At 58.0% G+C, this 16023-nt stretch overlaps 1 protein-coding gene across 1 annotated transcript; it reads right to left on the bottom strand.

Annotated features, from left to right (window-relative positions):
* Positions 1-2073: 2073 nt before the first annotated feature.
* On the bottom strand, positions 2074-11175 carry LOC100088910 (protein Wnt-7a-like). Its single transcript, XM_029068108.2, has 5 exons — positions 10975-11175; positions 10521-10658; positions 4546-4772; positions 3848-4119; positions 2074-2667 (listed from the first exon to the last, which is right to left on the bottom strand). Exons 2-5 carry the CDS (start codon positions 10592-10594, stop codon positions 2182-2184), a joined length of 1059 nt encoding a protein of 352 aa, XP_028923941.1. The 5' UTR covers positions 10595-10658; positions 10975-11175; the 3' UTR covers positions 2074-2181.
* Positions 11176-16023: the final 4848 nt, after the last annotated feature.

Here is a 16023-nt window from a genome sequence, read left to right as displayed (position 1 = left end):
AGAGCATATTTTCTAACAACCTCATAGCCTTCCCCCCCGCCCCGGCCTCCTCCCCAGAAACTTGGCAAGAGTTCCAGTCCTTAACGCCTCTACTTTTCAGATTGGAGAAGCCAGGCCTAGAGAGGTACATGGGTGGAAAGGACAAACTTCAAGTTGCAGATGGTTGGGCCCGGGGGTGCGAAGGAGAAGTCAGCCTCCGTTCCTCTCATAGGTTCACAGAGACTCAGTGGGGAGGTGAATTCATAAGCCGTGGGGTGGGGGGGAGTGGGGCATGAACAGCAGGTCTACGGCTGCAGAATGAGCGTCGGCCTCCCGCACCGAGCTAGGGAAGCCACAGAGCTCTCATAGCTCTCACCATTCCTCTGTTAGGAGAGCACGCACCTGGAGCTCTGATCACACCCCCCTCCTTCCTCCCGCACCCAGAGCCCAGACCGCCCAAGGCCAAAGTCTTTCAGAGGAGAGGGATGTTTGACCCAAAGTCCCTGGCTCCTGGGGTAGCAGGGAGCTTGGGAGAAAAGGAATGCCCAGGTGAACAGGGCCTGGGGTTTTTTTTTTTTTGGTTTGTGTGTTTGTTTTAATGGTATGTGTTAAGTGCTCACTGTGTACCGGGTACTGTCCTAAGGGCTGGAGTAGATACAGGCTGATAATAATAATAATAATGATGGCATTTGTTAAGCGCTTACTATGTGCAAAGCACTGTTCTAAGTGCTGGGGAGGATACAGGGTGATCAGGTTCTCGCGTGGGGCTCACAGTCTTAATCCCCATTTTACAGATGGAGTAACTGAGGCACAGAGAAGTGAAATGACTTGCCCAAAGTCACCCAGCTGACAAGTGGCTGGGCCGGCATTTGAACCCATGACCTCTGACTCCCAAGCCTGTGCTCTTTCCACTGAGCTATGATGTCAAACCCTGTATTAAGTGCTGGAGTAGGGCGGATCAGGTTGGACACAGTCCACGTTCCACACGGGGCTCTCGGTTGAAACCTCATTTTACATGAGGCCCAGAGAAGTGAAGTGACTTGCCTAAGGTCATAGAGCAGACAAGAGCTGGGGTCAGGATTAGAACCGAGGTCCTTCTGACTCCCAGCTCCATTCTCTCTCCACTAGGCCACACTGCTTCTTCTCTGCAGGGAAAGGAGATGGGACAAATGTGGGGATTGCTACAAGAGGCATCTCGGGGAGTCGCAGTCAAAGCGCCGCCCTGCCCTGCCCAGTCCACCACCCGTCCGGGCACCGCCTCTACTTCTCCAGGGGTGGTTTACCTAGGAGGGCGCTCGGCCGCTCCCGACAGTCTCCAGCTCGATCTTACTCTCCCCCGGTCATCACCGCCTCCCAGTTGGGAAACGGTAGCCGGGAGAAGCGGCCGTGGAGGCCCCAGAGGGGTGGCTGGGACCTGGACGGGGACAAAACGGGGCGGCGGGGGGCAGCTCGGAGCTCAGAGCCGGGTCAGCCAGGAGCAGCCCTCAGACTCCCGACTTCGCCTTGAAAGAATGCAACGCCCTAGGAGGGATGGGATAGGCCTCAAGGCCAGTGCTGTGTACGGGAAGTGCGCGGGATCCGGGGCTGGCCGCTGGACACTGACCGGGGCCCTCTGAGAGAACCACATCCCGGGCCAGACCCTCGGGACCCAACTGGGGGCCGGGGTTCGGGGCTTCCCGGGCGGAGCCTGGCCCCCGCCCGAGGCTCGGGGCAGGCCCGTGGGGCAGCCGGGGAGACGAGGCCCCCGGGGGGTTCCCACGCCTGAACGGAACTACCTGTTTGGGTTGGGGGGGTTGCGGGGCCTGGGGGTGAATCATCCAGTTCCTGCCATCCCCAGGTCCTCGCTTCTGGGGAGGAGGGTGGAGAAATGACAGCGCTAAGCACGGTACTTCCGCCAAGCACCGTTCTAAGCGCCGGGGTAAGTACAAGTCAATCGGGTCGGACACGGTCCCCGCCCCACGTGGGGCTCACGCTCCTATCCCCCGCCCCCTTCTACAGAGGGGGTAACTGAGGGCCAGAGACGCGAAGCGACTCGGCCGAGGTCACACGGCAGACGGGCGGCATTAGGAGCCGGGTCCTCCTGCCTCCCGGGGCCCCGTGCGGCGCCCGCCAGGCCACGCGGCTTCCCGCGGCTCCAAGTCGCCCTGACGCGCCGGGCTCGACCCGCCGCAGGTGGAGGGGGGCGGAGGTCCCGGCGGAGGCTCAGTTACAGGCGTGAGCGTCGGCGCCCTCGCTGCAGGTGCCGCAGGCCACGTGGCAGCACCAGCGGAAACGGCAGCGGCACTGCCAGCGCCGGACGTAGCGGAAGGGGCTGGAGCCCCGGCCGCAGCACAGAAGCTCGCAGCTGCCCGGCTGGGGGGCGGCCGTGTGGTTGCAGAGGCGGCCCCGGGTGCCCGCGCTGCCCGTGGCCGAGTCTTCCTCGCAGTAGCTGGGCGAAGGCTCCACGTAGACCAGGTCGGTGTCGGCGGGCTTCCGGTGGGCGGGGGCGGCCGCGCTCACCCGCAGGAAGGTGGGCCGCAGCTGGCGCCGGCTCCGGACGGCCTCCACCGGCACCGCTGCCTGGTACTTGGCCTTGAGGGCGAAGCCCACGGCCCGGAAGCTGGGCAACGTCACCCAGCACGTTCTCAGGGAGCAGGAGCCCGAAACGCCGTGGCATCTGCACTCCGGCCGCATCTGCTTCTCCAAGACCTGCCGGAGGAGGAGGAGGAGGCCGAAGCCATCCACGTCCACCCCGGCTGCCCCGGCCGGGGGCACCTCGGCTCCCGGCCGGACGGGGAGTGGGCCCGGGATGCCTCCCCGGGGGCCCCGCTGGCCACGGTCAGCTGATCCGGTGGCCCCCCCGGGGCCACCGCACCCGCACCTGTGGCGGGTCCCTCGGAAACGGCTCCCCGGCCACCGTGGTTCTGCTGGGACTCGCTTCTGGTTTAGTTCCCCTGCCGGAAACCCGCAGGGGTGGCTACGGGAAGGGTGACAGGAAGGTGGCGGGGGCGGCCGAGGTACCGGGCCCAACGGGTTTGGGCCCGGAAGCGGCGTGGCCTGGCGGCTGGAGCACGGCCCCGCAAGTCAGAGGGACCTGAGTTCTAATTAATCCCAGCTCTGCCACTTATCTGCCGAGTGGCTTTAATAATAATAATGTTGGTATTTGTCAAGGGCTTACCATGTGCAGAGCACTGTTCTAAGCACTGGGGTAGATACAGGGCAATCAGGTTGTCCCACGTGAGGCTCACAGTCTTCATCCCCATTTTCCAGATGAGGTCACCGAGACACAGAGAAGTGAAGTGACTTGCCCACAGTCACACAGCTGCCAAGTGGCAGAGCCGGGCTTCGAACCCATGATTTCCAACTCCCTAGCCTGGGCTCTTTCCACTGAGTCATGCTGCTTGCCTTGGGCAAGTCACTTCACTTCTCTGGGCCTCAGTTATCTGCAAAACGGGGATTAAGACTGTGAGTCCAACCTGAGTAAGTTGAACCGGTGCTTAGAACAGTGCTTGGCACATGATAAGCACTTAACAAATACCATTATTATTATTACCTAACCTAGCACTTAGTACGGTGGCTGGCACATAGTAGGCGCTTTATAAATACCATGAAAAAAACCAAACTGCGCTCCCCTAACCTGCTTCTGGGCTCAGAACGCTTCAGACTCGCAGGATGGGCCAAACCCACGGCAGGGCTCTCTACCAGGTACCCTCAGCCGACTCGGAACCTAGGGCCACCGATGGGCTCTTTCCTCTCCCTTCCCACCGTCTCGGCTGTCCTCCTACCCCCCGCCTCCCACCGACGGCAGCGGGTGAGGATCGCTCCCCGTCGCGGCCGCCCCGGGACCCAGCCCCGAGCCCCCCGACGCCTCTCCCGGCCACGGCCCTACCTTGCGGCCCACCAGGTTGTTGTGTAGGTTCATGAGGGTGTGGGCGTCTCGCCTGACCTCGCGGGCATCCACGAAGTCTCCGGAGAAGGTGATGCCGTGGGCCACGTCGGCCGAGCAGCCCCCCCAGCGCCACCCGGGGACCCGGTCGTGGTTGCCGCGTCTGGACCGGTCGCAGCCGCAGTCCGTCAGGTGGCCCCGGCTACAGGCGTCGGTCACGGAGTAGGCGACTCCGGCCGACAGCACCGCGTGGGAGAAGGCCGTCTCTCGGCTCCCTGCGGCCAGAGAAGGGGAAGTGCGATCATCCGACCCCGGGCGGGTGTCCTCCCTCCCCTCTGCCGGGATCTTCCGGGGGGCACGGGGGGCTCCCGGGTCACCGGCCCCCCCGCCCCTCGGAAGGAATCGATCGCTCGGTCGAGGATGAGCGAAGCCCGGGCGCGCGCTCTCCCGAGACACCGCCGCCCACCCTTACCGTTCCCCGTGGACTTATCCTCGAATTACGTGTCGTAAATTGCTCGTTCATATTAACGTCCGTCTCCCCCTCTAGACCGTAAACTCACTGCGTTTGCCAACTCTGTTGAACTCTACTCTCCCAAGCGCTCGGTACACTGTTCCGCACACAGAGCGCTCAATAGATACCACCGATGGATCGATCACCGTGGGCCGGGGCGGGGGGCTCGGGTCAGGAACCGACGACGTACCCACTTTGAGCTCCTGCCCAAAGAGCGTCCTCTGGCCCAGGGCGGTGCAGTTCCAGCGGCTGGCTTGGAAGTGGTAGCGGCACTCCTCCAGGCCCAGTTGGGCCCCCAGCCCGATGGCGATCATGGCGTCGGGCCGGCTCCGACAGAAGGCTCGCTGGCGCGGCGCCAGCCCCGGCATCCTGTTGCAGATGACGTTGGCCCCCAGGGCCAGGACCGAAGACGGCCCCCTGGCAAGGGGAGGGAGGAGAAAGAGACCGTGTCCCCGCCGAGCCCCTCTCCCACCCCGACGTCCCTCGGTGGCCACGGGCTCCCGGGTTGGCTCCTCGGGCTGGGAAAGCCGGGGGGGGAAGGCAGGAAAATGTCTCCCCCGGGAGACACCCCGCCCGGGCTTAGTTCGGCGGGCTTACAGAAGCAGCGTGGCTCAGTGGAAAGAGCCCGGGCTTGGGAGTCAGAGGTCATGGGTTCGAATCCCGGCTCTGCCACTTGGCAGCTGAGTGACCGTGGGCAGGTCACAACTTCTCGGTGCCTCAGTTCCCTCACCTGTAAAATGGGGATGAAGAATGTGAGCCTCACGTGGGACAACCTGATGACCCTGTATCTCCCCCAGCGCTTAGAACAGTGCCCTGCGCATAGTAAGCGCTTAACAAATACCAACATTATTATTATTATTATTCAGGGGGCCTGGGACTGGGCGTAAGGCTCCGCCTCAGTTCTCTCTTCAGTTCCACGGACGCCCCCGGCCTCCTCGCCCCGCTGTTGCCCCTCCAACCCTTCACCCCGTGTCGTCCCGCTGACTCCCCTCAACTCCCTGCTCCCCTCCGTCCAGGGCAAGTGCTCTGGCTTGAAAGGGGAAGTCAAGAGCCCCAGTGGGATCCTGGGAGGCAGCACTGCTTTGATCCTAGTGCCAGACTGGCAGGGTGAGCTTCTAAGGGCCGAGGGGGCCGCCGCCGGGACGAGTCCCATCTTGGTTCGGGGTGGGAGGGTTGGCAAAGCCTACCGGGCCTTCGGCGGCCGCGCCGACTCGGCCGGGTTTCCCGGCTCCTCGGCCACCCAGCCGGCGAATGTCTCTTAATGACGGTGGGGGAGGGTGGGGACTTAATCAGTCCACTTAGCTCTCTCGGGATGTGTTGGAACCCATCTCCCACGTGTTCTGCCTTTCCTCCCCCGAGCCATCACTTTCCCCTGCCTGCCCCACCCACCCCCGCCGGCTGGGAGCCCCGGGCACCCTGGTCTCCCAATCGCTGTCCATCCTATGTTTGGATTGGGCAGCTATTTTGGGGATTTATTAAGTGCTTACTATTTGCTGAGGACTGGGGTAGAGATGAGGTCCTCAGACGAGGCACAGTCCCTGTCCCCTCACAGGTGGGGACCATAGGTCTCTCATCCTCATTTACCTATGAGGAAACTGAGGCACTCAGGGTGACTCACCCAAGGTACACAGCAGGCTAGTGGGACAACAGGGACTAAATCCAGGTGTCCCGACTCCCAGTCCCCATGCTCTTTCATCAGGCACCCCCAGTCTCATCCCTTAATCAACCACCCCCCGTGGGCCTGTAACCTTGGTATCTTCTCTGACTTTTCACTCTCGTTTAACCTTCACTTTCAGCGTGATGCTAAATCCCGCTGGTTCTTTCACCCCAGGATTTCTCTAACAGACCTCTTCTTTTCCCCCTAAATGAGCCACCGTCCCACTCAGGTACTCGTCTCCAGGGAACGTGTCTGTCTATTGTTATATTGTATTCTCCCAAGCGCTTATTACAATGCTCTGTACACAGTAAGTGCTCAATAAATACGACTGACTGATTAGATCACTGTCCTTCCTGGCTTCCCTACTTCAACCTCTCCCTTCTTCTGTCCAGATTAAATTCCTCAGCCCGGATCACCCTCCTAAAATATTGTTCTGTTCACATCTCTCCCTTCCCCAAAAACCTCCCACTGATGGATTGAAAAAATCCCAATGCCCAGACCCTGTTCACTCTGTGGCACGGGACTGATTCGTTACCCGACCACTCCCCGCGAGCTACAGGGTAAACTGAGGGTTGAGAGAAATGGGAACCACGGGGGGCAGACCCCGAGTCCTTTGGTAGTAGGGCGGTGCCTCTCCACCAACGTTAGCTGCCCATCTCCCACTCCACATTTCTGCCAAGGGCTTTAAGCCTGGCAGTGCTGCACGAGGTGCAGGAAGCCGAGGATTCCGGCAGAAAGGAAAAAAGACTTGGAGGTGGTGCTGGAAAGTGCCTGGTGGCAGAGGATGTCCAGGAAAAGACTCTTCTATCTACCTAAGTGCCCCCAAACCTGCGATTCCTTCTCTCCAGGTGGGTGGGGAGAGGGCAAGGTGGACGTCGAAGGCGAAGGACATCTCTTATTCTGGTGGGGAAAATCTGGGGAAGATCCGGATCCTCTTGGCCTCTGGCAGCTAAGTGGACCATTGAGAGGGACCGGCTACGGGAAGAAACACCCCTGGGAGAGGGGCTGGGGGTAAGGGTTGGGAGCCAAATGGTGCCAGGAGGAGCAGGGGCCGGGGTGCCCCCCCCCCCCCCGCCCCAATCACACATACATTCCTGTGGGAAGATAGGGCTCCCCACAGTCTGGGGGTGAAGGGTGGAGGGGAGGAGGAAGGAAATGAGTGAAGGAATGAGAAAAATGTCTGCAGGGAGGTGGAGGTGGGAGAGCCTAGGATGTCCTGATTACCAGGAAACAGCTATATGCATCTTGGGGAGCTGGGGAGGGGGTCGGGGCAGCTGCCATAAGGCCCCACCTGCACTGCTGGATTTAGAGAGGGTGGGCTCTGTGCCGTGGGACACTGGCTCTGATATGGGGGGAAGAGGAGGAAGCGGGGACTCAGCCCCAAGGCTCTCTCAGCTACTCTGCTTCATTCACTCGGCTCCCCGAAACCCTCGACTCAGCCCCTTCCTCTGGGCTTCTTCCAATCCCCGCCTTCCATAGTGTCCTCCTCTATCACTTTTTAATTTTATTTTATAGTCTTTGTTAAGCGCTCACTATACGCCCCGCACTAAGTGCTGGGGTAGAGAGAAGATCATCAGGTTGGACACAGTCTCTGGCCCACTTGTCTAAGTAATAAGGGATAGAATTCAATCTCCATTTTACAGATGAGGCAACCGAGGCACAAAGAGTTAAATGAATTGTCCAAGGTCACATACGCAAACACACATACACAGCAGATACATGGCGGAATTAGGAAAGAGGCCTTCTTAAACCTCCGGGTCCATGCTCTTTCCACTAGGCTCCGCTGCTTCTCTTCCACCAGAGTGTAGAGTCGGGATTTGTGGGGGAAGCCCAGAGGTCGGGGGCTCAGGAAGCTGAGAAGCAGCGTGGCTCAGTGGAAAGAGCCCGGGCTTGGGAGTCAGTGTTCATGGGTTCAAGCTCTGCCACTTGTCAGCTGTGTGACTGTGGCCAAGTCACTTCACTTCTCATTGCCTCAGTTACCTCATCTGCAAAATGGGAATGGAGACTGTGAGCCTCACATGGGACGACGTGATGACCCTGTATCTACCCCAGCGTTTAGAACAGTGCTCTGCACATAGTAAGCGCTTAACAAATACCAACATTATTAGATGACGCCACTGAGGTGGAGGGAGACCTTGAAACTCAAACGTAACCCTTCCTGTTCTAAGTCTCCAGGGAGGCTGGAAGCTTTCAGTTCCACCCCACCCCGGCTGGCAACCCCCCAACCCCTGACCCCACTGGCCTGTAAGCGTGACTTACCCACCAGTGACCTAACTACCTGCTCAAGGACAGCAGGGATCATGATAAGAAAATATTTGGGGCGCGGAATTGCACAACCGTGGGAGCCAGGCCGGGGGTGGGGACCCTCGAGTCTGCCAAGAATTGGGTGGGAAGATGAAAGCTTTAAGGCTTGAAAACAGTCGAGCAGCTCTCATCCTCCTACCTTCCCTCACTGATTTCCTATCACAGCCCAACTCGCACACTTTGCTTCTCTCCCACCAACCTCCTCACCGTACCTCGATTCTGTCTTCCTCGCTGCCAACGTCTTGTCCCGTCCCCTCTCTGGTCTGGAACTCCCTCCCCCTTCATATCCAGCAGACCAGCACTCTCCCTACCTTAAAGGCCCTAGGCATTCATTCAATCGTATTTATTGAGCGCTTACTGTGTGCAGAGCATTGTACTAAGCGCTTGCACTGTACTAAATGCTTACGCATCTCTTCCGAGCAGCCTCCCCCGCCTAAGCCCTCCCCTCCCCGATTCGCCAACCCTTCTGCGTCTCCTATGCACTCGGATCTGCACCCCTAAAGCACTTTGAAACTGATCCCCAGTCCCTCAGCACTTATATCCATATCCTTATATTCTCCCAAACTGTGATTTATTTTAATGTCTGTCCGCCGACCCCATTGGATCACCCTCTCCCAAGTGTTTCGTCCAGAGCTCTGCATATAGTAAGCATTCAGTAAACACCACTGACTGATTGATCGATTTCCATCACGTAAGTGGGTACAGGAGCGGCAGTGAGAGCAGCTGGCAGAGAGCCAGCGCCTGGCAGCTTTGCCCACCCGTCTGCTCTGGATGGGTGGAAGGAGAGAAAGGAAGAGGGCAGGGTGTCTTTTGGGGATCCACCGTCCCCCTGGAGCCCCTAAACCTCCTGTGGTTGCTCCTCTGGAAGTGTCGCTCAGCACTCATCTCTCTTCTCCTCAAAAACCTCCACCGGTTTCCCGCGTCCTACACCAATGGCTTCTAGACGCCCACCGACTCACTTCCCCTTAACGCACCTGCTCTTTCCCTGCGCTCCTCCCTATCGATCCCTCTGACATAAACCTCGCCTTCGACTCTGCCGCCTCCATCCCCTCGTTCACACCGTTCCCCCGGCTTACAGCCCTCTCCTTCCCCAGATCAGACCGACAACAGCCCTCACTTGATTATCTCATCTACTTCAACAAGGCTTCCTCGAATAATTCCCAGGACCCCAGTGAACCTATCATCTGTCTTTAAGCACTTTATACTTATATATACCCATCCTCAGCACTTATATGTTTCTTCGATTGAACCTTCAATTATTTATTCTCATTCCTCTACTTAGAAGTATGTTTATGTCTGTCTCCCCCACGAGAGTATAATTATGGTATATCTGTTAAGCACTTACTATGCGTCAAACACCGTTCTAAGCGCTGGGCTAAATATCCGATAATCACGTCGGGCAGAGTATTGTATCTCCACTTTTCATTCGAGGAAACTGAGGCACAGAGAAGAGGAGTGAATTGCCCATGGTCACACAGCAGGCAAGTGGCAGAAGCAGAATTAGAAATCCCTGACTCCCAGGCCCATGCTCTTTCCACTAGGCTACACTGCTTCTCTTCCTTATGACGGCCAGAGAAGTTCCTGTGAGATCCACTACAAGGTTTCAAAAATTCAGCCAGTAGCTCGCCAATCCATACAATCGCCTAACCCTGCTCTAACCCCAGATTGCCTTCATACCTTTTAGTGTAAGATGGCAGGAGGGCTCCTCCTTACAAAGCCCTGAAGTGAATAATAATGACAATTACGGTGCCAGGCACTGTAATAAGCGCTGGGGTGGATACGAGCAAATTGGGTTGGACACAGTCCCTGTGCCACGTGGCCCGCAGTCTCCGTAAGAGACCATCAGGATGCTTTGCGGATGCCCGGGTAGGGAGGGGGTGGTGGAAGGGTGCCCGCCCTGCTGCTGCCTTGCTCTGGTCCGGCCCCTCGGCGATTCTGGCCCCCAGTGGCTGTGACAACCCTTCTAGGGAGGGAGGGGTTCTGTTGCATCGCCGAGCCTCCACAGGGCAAATGGGGAGCCCTCAAGTCCCACTCTTCCCAGCCCAGATTTGAGCAGCTGAGTGGGAGGAAAAGGCTCTGTTTCTATCCTGGCTGGGCTGGAGCAGGGCACCGCACCCCACACCACCAGAATTCCTCCTTTTCGGTGAACCGCCTGGAGCCGGTCTCTCCTGGCCGCCTCCTCGGGCCCCAGGAAAGACACTCACCCATCCCCAACCAGCATCAAGCCCGCACAGATCACAGAGAGGCCTGGGTTGAGAGTCCTCAGTGCCAACCTCATCCTGCTGCTCCCGCACCCGGACCGCCGTCTCGTCCTCCGCGGGCCGGCGTGCTCAGCGGCTGGACTGCGGAGAGAGAACGTGGTGTGGCAGCTGTTGGTGGGGAAGGGTCCGGGGGCCCGGCTTCATTTCCCGATACTAGGGGCCACCTGGATCGACAGGGCGGGACGGGGAGGGGAAATCGCCCCCACCCCAAAATTGTCCCGTCACAGCAGGGGAAGCCAACCCTCCGAGCAGAACAGAGCCACGTACTCCCACTTTGACAGAGAGCGGGGGGCACGGTGGTCGACAGAGGCGACCGTGGAGGGGAGCTGCGAGTCACCACCTGGTTCCCCGGGGCGGACGGTGACTTCTGGGGATCCCACGCCCACTCCCACAATACCTGGAATGCCCCGAATGGAGGAGTTGAGTTCTTCGCAACAGCTTATGTCTGCTCTCCAAGGACCATCAAGTGTAGAGTCCTCCTAAACTTTATCCCACCTGCCAGGGGAGCCCTCCAAGAGGGAACCTGGCCCTTGCGCCTTTCTTGCCCTACATCGGATACTGAAGATCATCCGGTAGGCCTAAGTACCTGGTGGCTCAGGGTTCGTTGCTGCCGCTTGGTGGGGCGGGTGGCATCCTCAAGGCTGGCCCAGAAAGGAGGACTTCTCGGAGCAGATGGACGCGGAAGAGGTGGAAGAGCACTAGATGGCCCCCACTCAGCTCCGGTGGTTTGCGGCAGAACTGGGCCTGGGGGGGGGGGGGGGGTCTGAACTGAACCAATCCCCTGAGGTGGATCTGCTGGAATTTCTTATTCACAGCCAGTGGAAGTGGGGGTGGTGCTGGTGGAAGGAAGAGAGGAGGAAAGGGGGAGGGAAGTTCCCCTCCACAGTTCCCCTCTGGGAGGGAGGAGGAGGGAGAGAGAGACGGAACGGAGGGAGGAAGGGTAGGGAAGAGAGAGGGAGGGGGAGGGAGGTCTATGGCTCAGGATAGGTTCTCAAGAGCAAGAAGGATGGGTTCTTTCCTGGTGCTTCACCCCCGATACCTCCGTGTGGGGCCGTGTAAGGACGCAGACCAGGGCTTGAGCCCTGGGCAGCCACTCCCACTTCTCATCCCCCTCTGACATACTGTGCAGTTGACTGAGGAATTCTGGGCAGGAGTAAGGAGATGAGCTAGAGGGCAAGCACACACTCTGTCTTTCAAGCATTTCCCGGCTCTCCTGGGGGCCCTGGATCCTGCCAGGTCCCTCTAAGCTTCCACGGTGCCAACCGGTTTCCCGGCCTGCTTCTGGAATCCAGCCGAACACGTGACAATCCCAGCCAGCTTCGGACACCCAGAGAGGGGCAGCCCCTTCCCAAGACCGCTTGCCACACCTGACGCTCCTGGGGCCCCAAACACTGCCAACTTTCCACCCACACAAGCCAGTTTGTAGTTTCACCCCTTTGTTTCCCTTGAACCCAGAGGAATTTACCTGGCAGGTTTCACTTTCTATTTCCAGCCAGTTTTGTTTCCTGGTTCTTCCCTCGAGGTGGTCAGAAAGGACAGAGGAGCGGAGCTGAGCACCTCCGAAGGCTTCCGTTAAAAGAAACGGGGAGCTGGGCCCACCCTCTTTCATTCAGGGCAAAGGCAGCTGGGAAGCCGGGGATGAGCTGCAAAAAACCACTTCTTCCAGGACCCAAGCGGGGCACCCAGGAGCGTACCGTCGGCAAGGCTTAGCAGAGTCTCTCGAAATCTGGGGCTAAGGGTCAGTATTTCGGAGAAGCCCGGAGCCAGGTCGATGGAGTGTAGGAGAACGTTGGGAGAGGGGGAGGCCAAGACCGTCCCAGCTAGGGGGTGGCCTTGTCGACTCTTGCCGACTCCGGTCTTGGCAAATTCCCGGGGCTGAACCTTCCCCACAGCGTTCCCTCTAGGCATCCTCATAGACCTACAAAACCGGGCTGGGCCTGAGGCCCCGATCCCTCTTCTCCTCACCTCTCCCCAGCCCGGTGGTATGAATTCCCACGACAGCTGCCAAGCCACCGAGATAGTCGCTGGAACCACTTGCCTCAGAGCTCAGCTCAGGCACCCAGCCCGGGTGGACCGCTCAGCGCTGCCCAGTACCTTCCTCCTGGGGCACGGGGAAGCCCGGGCATTGAGGAAGGGGTGGGGGCGGGGCTGGAGAAATGGGGGAGGAGAGAAGGGATTTATCGCTATTGCATTCCTCCAGACACAGGCTCATTGTTTCCTCTCTCCAGTTGGCTGGAATCTTAGAAAATAATCTTTCCAAGGGTGAAGAAGAGCCGGAGCTCTGGGCATGTGGTCGGAATGAGAAGCGGTGTGGCCCAGCAGATAGAGCACGGGCCTGGGAGTCGGAAGGTCCTAATCCTGGCTCCGCCACGTGCCACAGTTACCTCATCTATAAAATGAGGATTAAGACCGTGAGCCTTACGAGGGGCATGGACTATGTCCAATCTGACTGGTTTGTATCAACCACAGCGATGAGTATGGCGCCCGGCACCTAGTAAGCACTTAATACCATCAAAAAAAAGAAGAATGCAGATGGACAAACGCCCTGGGGGATGGGGGTGTGGAGGAAGCAGGGTGGAAGGGTGAGAGGGGCTCAGGAGCTGGTCAGTAAGAGCTGAGCAGCAGCATGGCCTAGTGGATAGAGTCCCGGGCTGGGAGTCAGAAGGACCCGGGTACGAATCCCAGCTCTGCCACTTGTCTGCTGTGTGACTTTGGGCAAGTTGACTCTCTTCTCTGGGCCTCAGTTACCTGATCTGCAAAATGGGGATTAAGACCGTGAGCCCCATATGGGACGGGACTGTGTCCAACCTGTTTGGCTTGTATTCACACCAGTGCTTAGTAAGTGCTCAACAAAAACCAGTTATTATCGTTATTGTTAAGAGCTGCAGGTTGTGTGTTTGCTCTCCCCCTTAACCTTCAGTTGATGCCCTGTGCGCATCTGAGGGAGAGGGCGGGGGGCGACTGAGAACCCCCCGACAAGAGCACCTGCAAGCGGCTCCTCTGCACTTCTGCCAGCAGGCTGCAGCCCCAAGGTGGAGGCTTAGCAGGCTAACCCAAAGCTCGCAGGGGATGGACGAGGGATGACCCAACCCTGTGTTCAGCTGCATCGAGGCCTGGGCCAGGAGCTACTAGGAACAAAGTGGACAGGAGTTCTGCTGAACTTCCCCCTGGTCTTTGTCCTTCCTGCTTCCGGTAAACGATAACAACGATTCTTCTCCCAGGTGGCACCTGGACACCACTGCTACTCCCAGGAAAGGAAAGTCAGCGGGGAAGCTGGGGATGAGCTGCAAAAAAACCCACTTCTTCCAGGACCCAAGCGGGGCACCCAGGAACGATCCGTCGGCAAGGCTTAGCAGAGTCTCTCGAAATCTGGGGCTAAGGGTCAGTATTTCGGAGAAGCCCGGAGCCAGGTCGATGGAGTGTAGGAGAACGTTGGGAGAGGGGGAGGCCAAGACCGTCCCAGCTAGGGGGTGGTCTTGTCGAACTCTTGCCGACTCCGGTCCTGGAAAATTCCCAGGGCTGAACCCTCCCCACAGCAAGCCGGAAGGGGGATCAACCCGGAAACTCAGGCTAAGGGCCCGTGATGACTGCAGCCTCTTAGCTGGGGCCTAGAAGTCTCCCCAAATACGTCCCCTGCTCCCCACCCCCCGGTCATCTGGACTACACTCTGTTGCTGTAGCCGTCCCTGGGGCTTCTGCTGAGCGGCTGCCACAGCTGTGAAAGTGACCGATCCGTCCGCGTTGGCAGTTCCGCCCCAGGAGGATGGGGTCGGTCCCAGTTCTGTCCCATTTGTGGCTTGGGAAGCGAGGAAGGGGGTGGGGCACCTTGTGGTGGCTGGGGGAAGGGGTGTGGAATGGGGTGGGGATCCTGGGGAGGGACTGGGTTGAAGCCAGGGGAGAAACTGTCCGGGAACCAATTCCTCACCTCTAGACCAAGAATCCAGCTCTCCCGGACCAACAACCCCTCCGCCTCGCTTCCTCTAGTCTCTCTCCACTCCCCTCTGCTTCATCCTCTGAAATTCCCGAAGCTGGTCTGTGCTCAATCTCATTGAACTGTTTCTCTCCCCTCCCTCTGGGATTTTTGTTCTTAAAAGATCCAAATCCAGCCCCACCCAGAGACGTCTTCAAATGTTTCAAAGTCATTCACCACTCCTAACCTCTGGCCCCATAGAGGGATGCTCCGGTTCCCTTCAGGGTAATAATAATAATAATAATAAAAGTGACGATGGCGTTTGTTAAGGGCTTACTATGTGCTGCAAGTGCTTAGAGTACTGTTCTAAGCGCTGAGGTAGATTCAAGGTAATCAGGTTGTCCCACGTGGGGCTCAGTCTTAATCCCCATTTGGCAGATGAGGGAACTGAAGCACAGAGGAGTCAAGTGACTTGTCCAAAGTCGCACAGCTGATCAGTGGCGGAGCTGGGATTAGAACCCATGACCCCTGACTCCCAAGCTCGTGCTCTTTCCACTAAGCCACACTGCTTTTCTAAGCAGTGTAGGATAGGGAACTCACCAAGCACTCCCCACGTCCTGTGGAGCTGAGATCAATTTCCTTGGGATAAAGTGGTCCCAGAGCTGAGACAGAAAGGGCCAGAGACTAGATTGGAAGATTGGAGTGGGGGAGATTGCTTGTTAATCCAAGTACTTATTTTAGCCTTCCTCGGTTGCCCTATCAGCCTCCTTAATGACGTCCCTGCCTCCTATCTCTCCCCACTCCAGTCCATACTTGCTGCCTCTCTACAAAAACATTCATGCCACAGTTTCCCTACTCCTCAAGTACCTCCAGGCATTGCCCTCTGGTCATTCACCTCTGCAACACACAGAAACTCTTTACCATCGGCTTTAAAGCACTTAATCACTTTGGCTCCTCCTACCTCACGTTGCTCCTCTCCTACTACAACTAAGACCAAACGCTTCGCTCCTCTGAAGCCAACCTTCTCACTATACCTCAATTTCATCTATCTCGCTGCCGTCCCCTTGCCCACGTCCTGCCTCTGGCCTGGAATCCCTTCCCTCTTCATAGCCACCAGACAATGACTCCCCTCCTTCAAAGCCTTAATGAAGGCACATCTCCTCCAAGAGGCCTTCCCTGACTAAGCCCCTTTCCTCTACCCTCACTCCCTTCTGCGCCGCCTTAACTTGTTCCCTTTATTCAACCCCTCTCCCAGCCCCACAGCAGATACGTATCTACTTGTAATTTTAGTCATTTATATTAATGTCCCTCTCCCCTGTAAGCTTGTTGTGGGCAGGGAATGTCTGTTACATTGTTATTTAGTATTCTCCCAAGCGCTCAGGACAGTGCTCTGCACACAGAGGCGATGAATAATTATGATTGACTGACTGACTTGAGATCCCCTATGGATGGGAAAGCCTTCTGACTTGGTGAGGATGGGGGGGAAGGATTGAGCTGAGTTGAGAGAAGTGAGTAAGGAGGTAGAAGACAGGTAGGG

Source organism: Ornithorhynchus anatinus, chromosome 6, assembly GCF_004115215.2.
Source record: "Ornithorhynchus anatinus isolate Pmale09 chromosome 6, mOrnAna1.pri.v4, whole genome shotgun sequence".
NCBI classification, from domain to species: Eukaryota; Metazoa; Chordata; class Mammalia; order Monotremata; family Ornithorhynchidae; genus Ornithorhynchus; species Ornithorhynchus anatinus.
This window is presented reverse-complemented; position numbering and strand designations above follow the sequence as displayed.

Bases quoted from the DNA above. Each gene is read 5' to 3' on its own strand.
- LOC100088910 (XM_029068108.2), bottom strand. From the start codon at position 10,594: ATGAGGTTGGCACTGAGGACTCTCAACCCAGGCCTCTCTGTGATCTGT. The intron at 4,773-10,520 runs GTGAGTGTCTTT...TCCCCTTGCCAG, and splicing joins TTGATGCTGGTTGGGGATGG to GGGGCCGTCTTCGGTCCTGG. The intron at 2,668-3,847 runs GTAGGGCCGTGG...CTCCTCCGGCAG, and splicing joins ACAACCTGGTGGGCCGCAAG to GTCTTGGAGAAGCAGATGCG.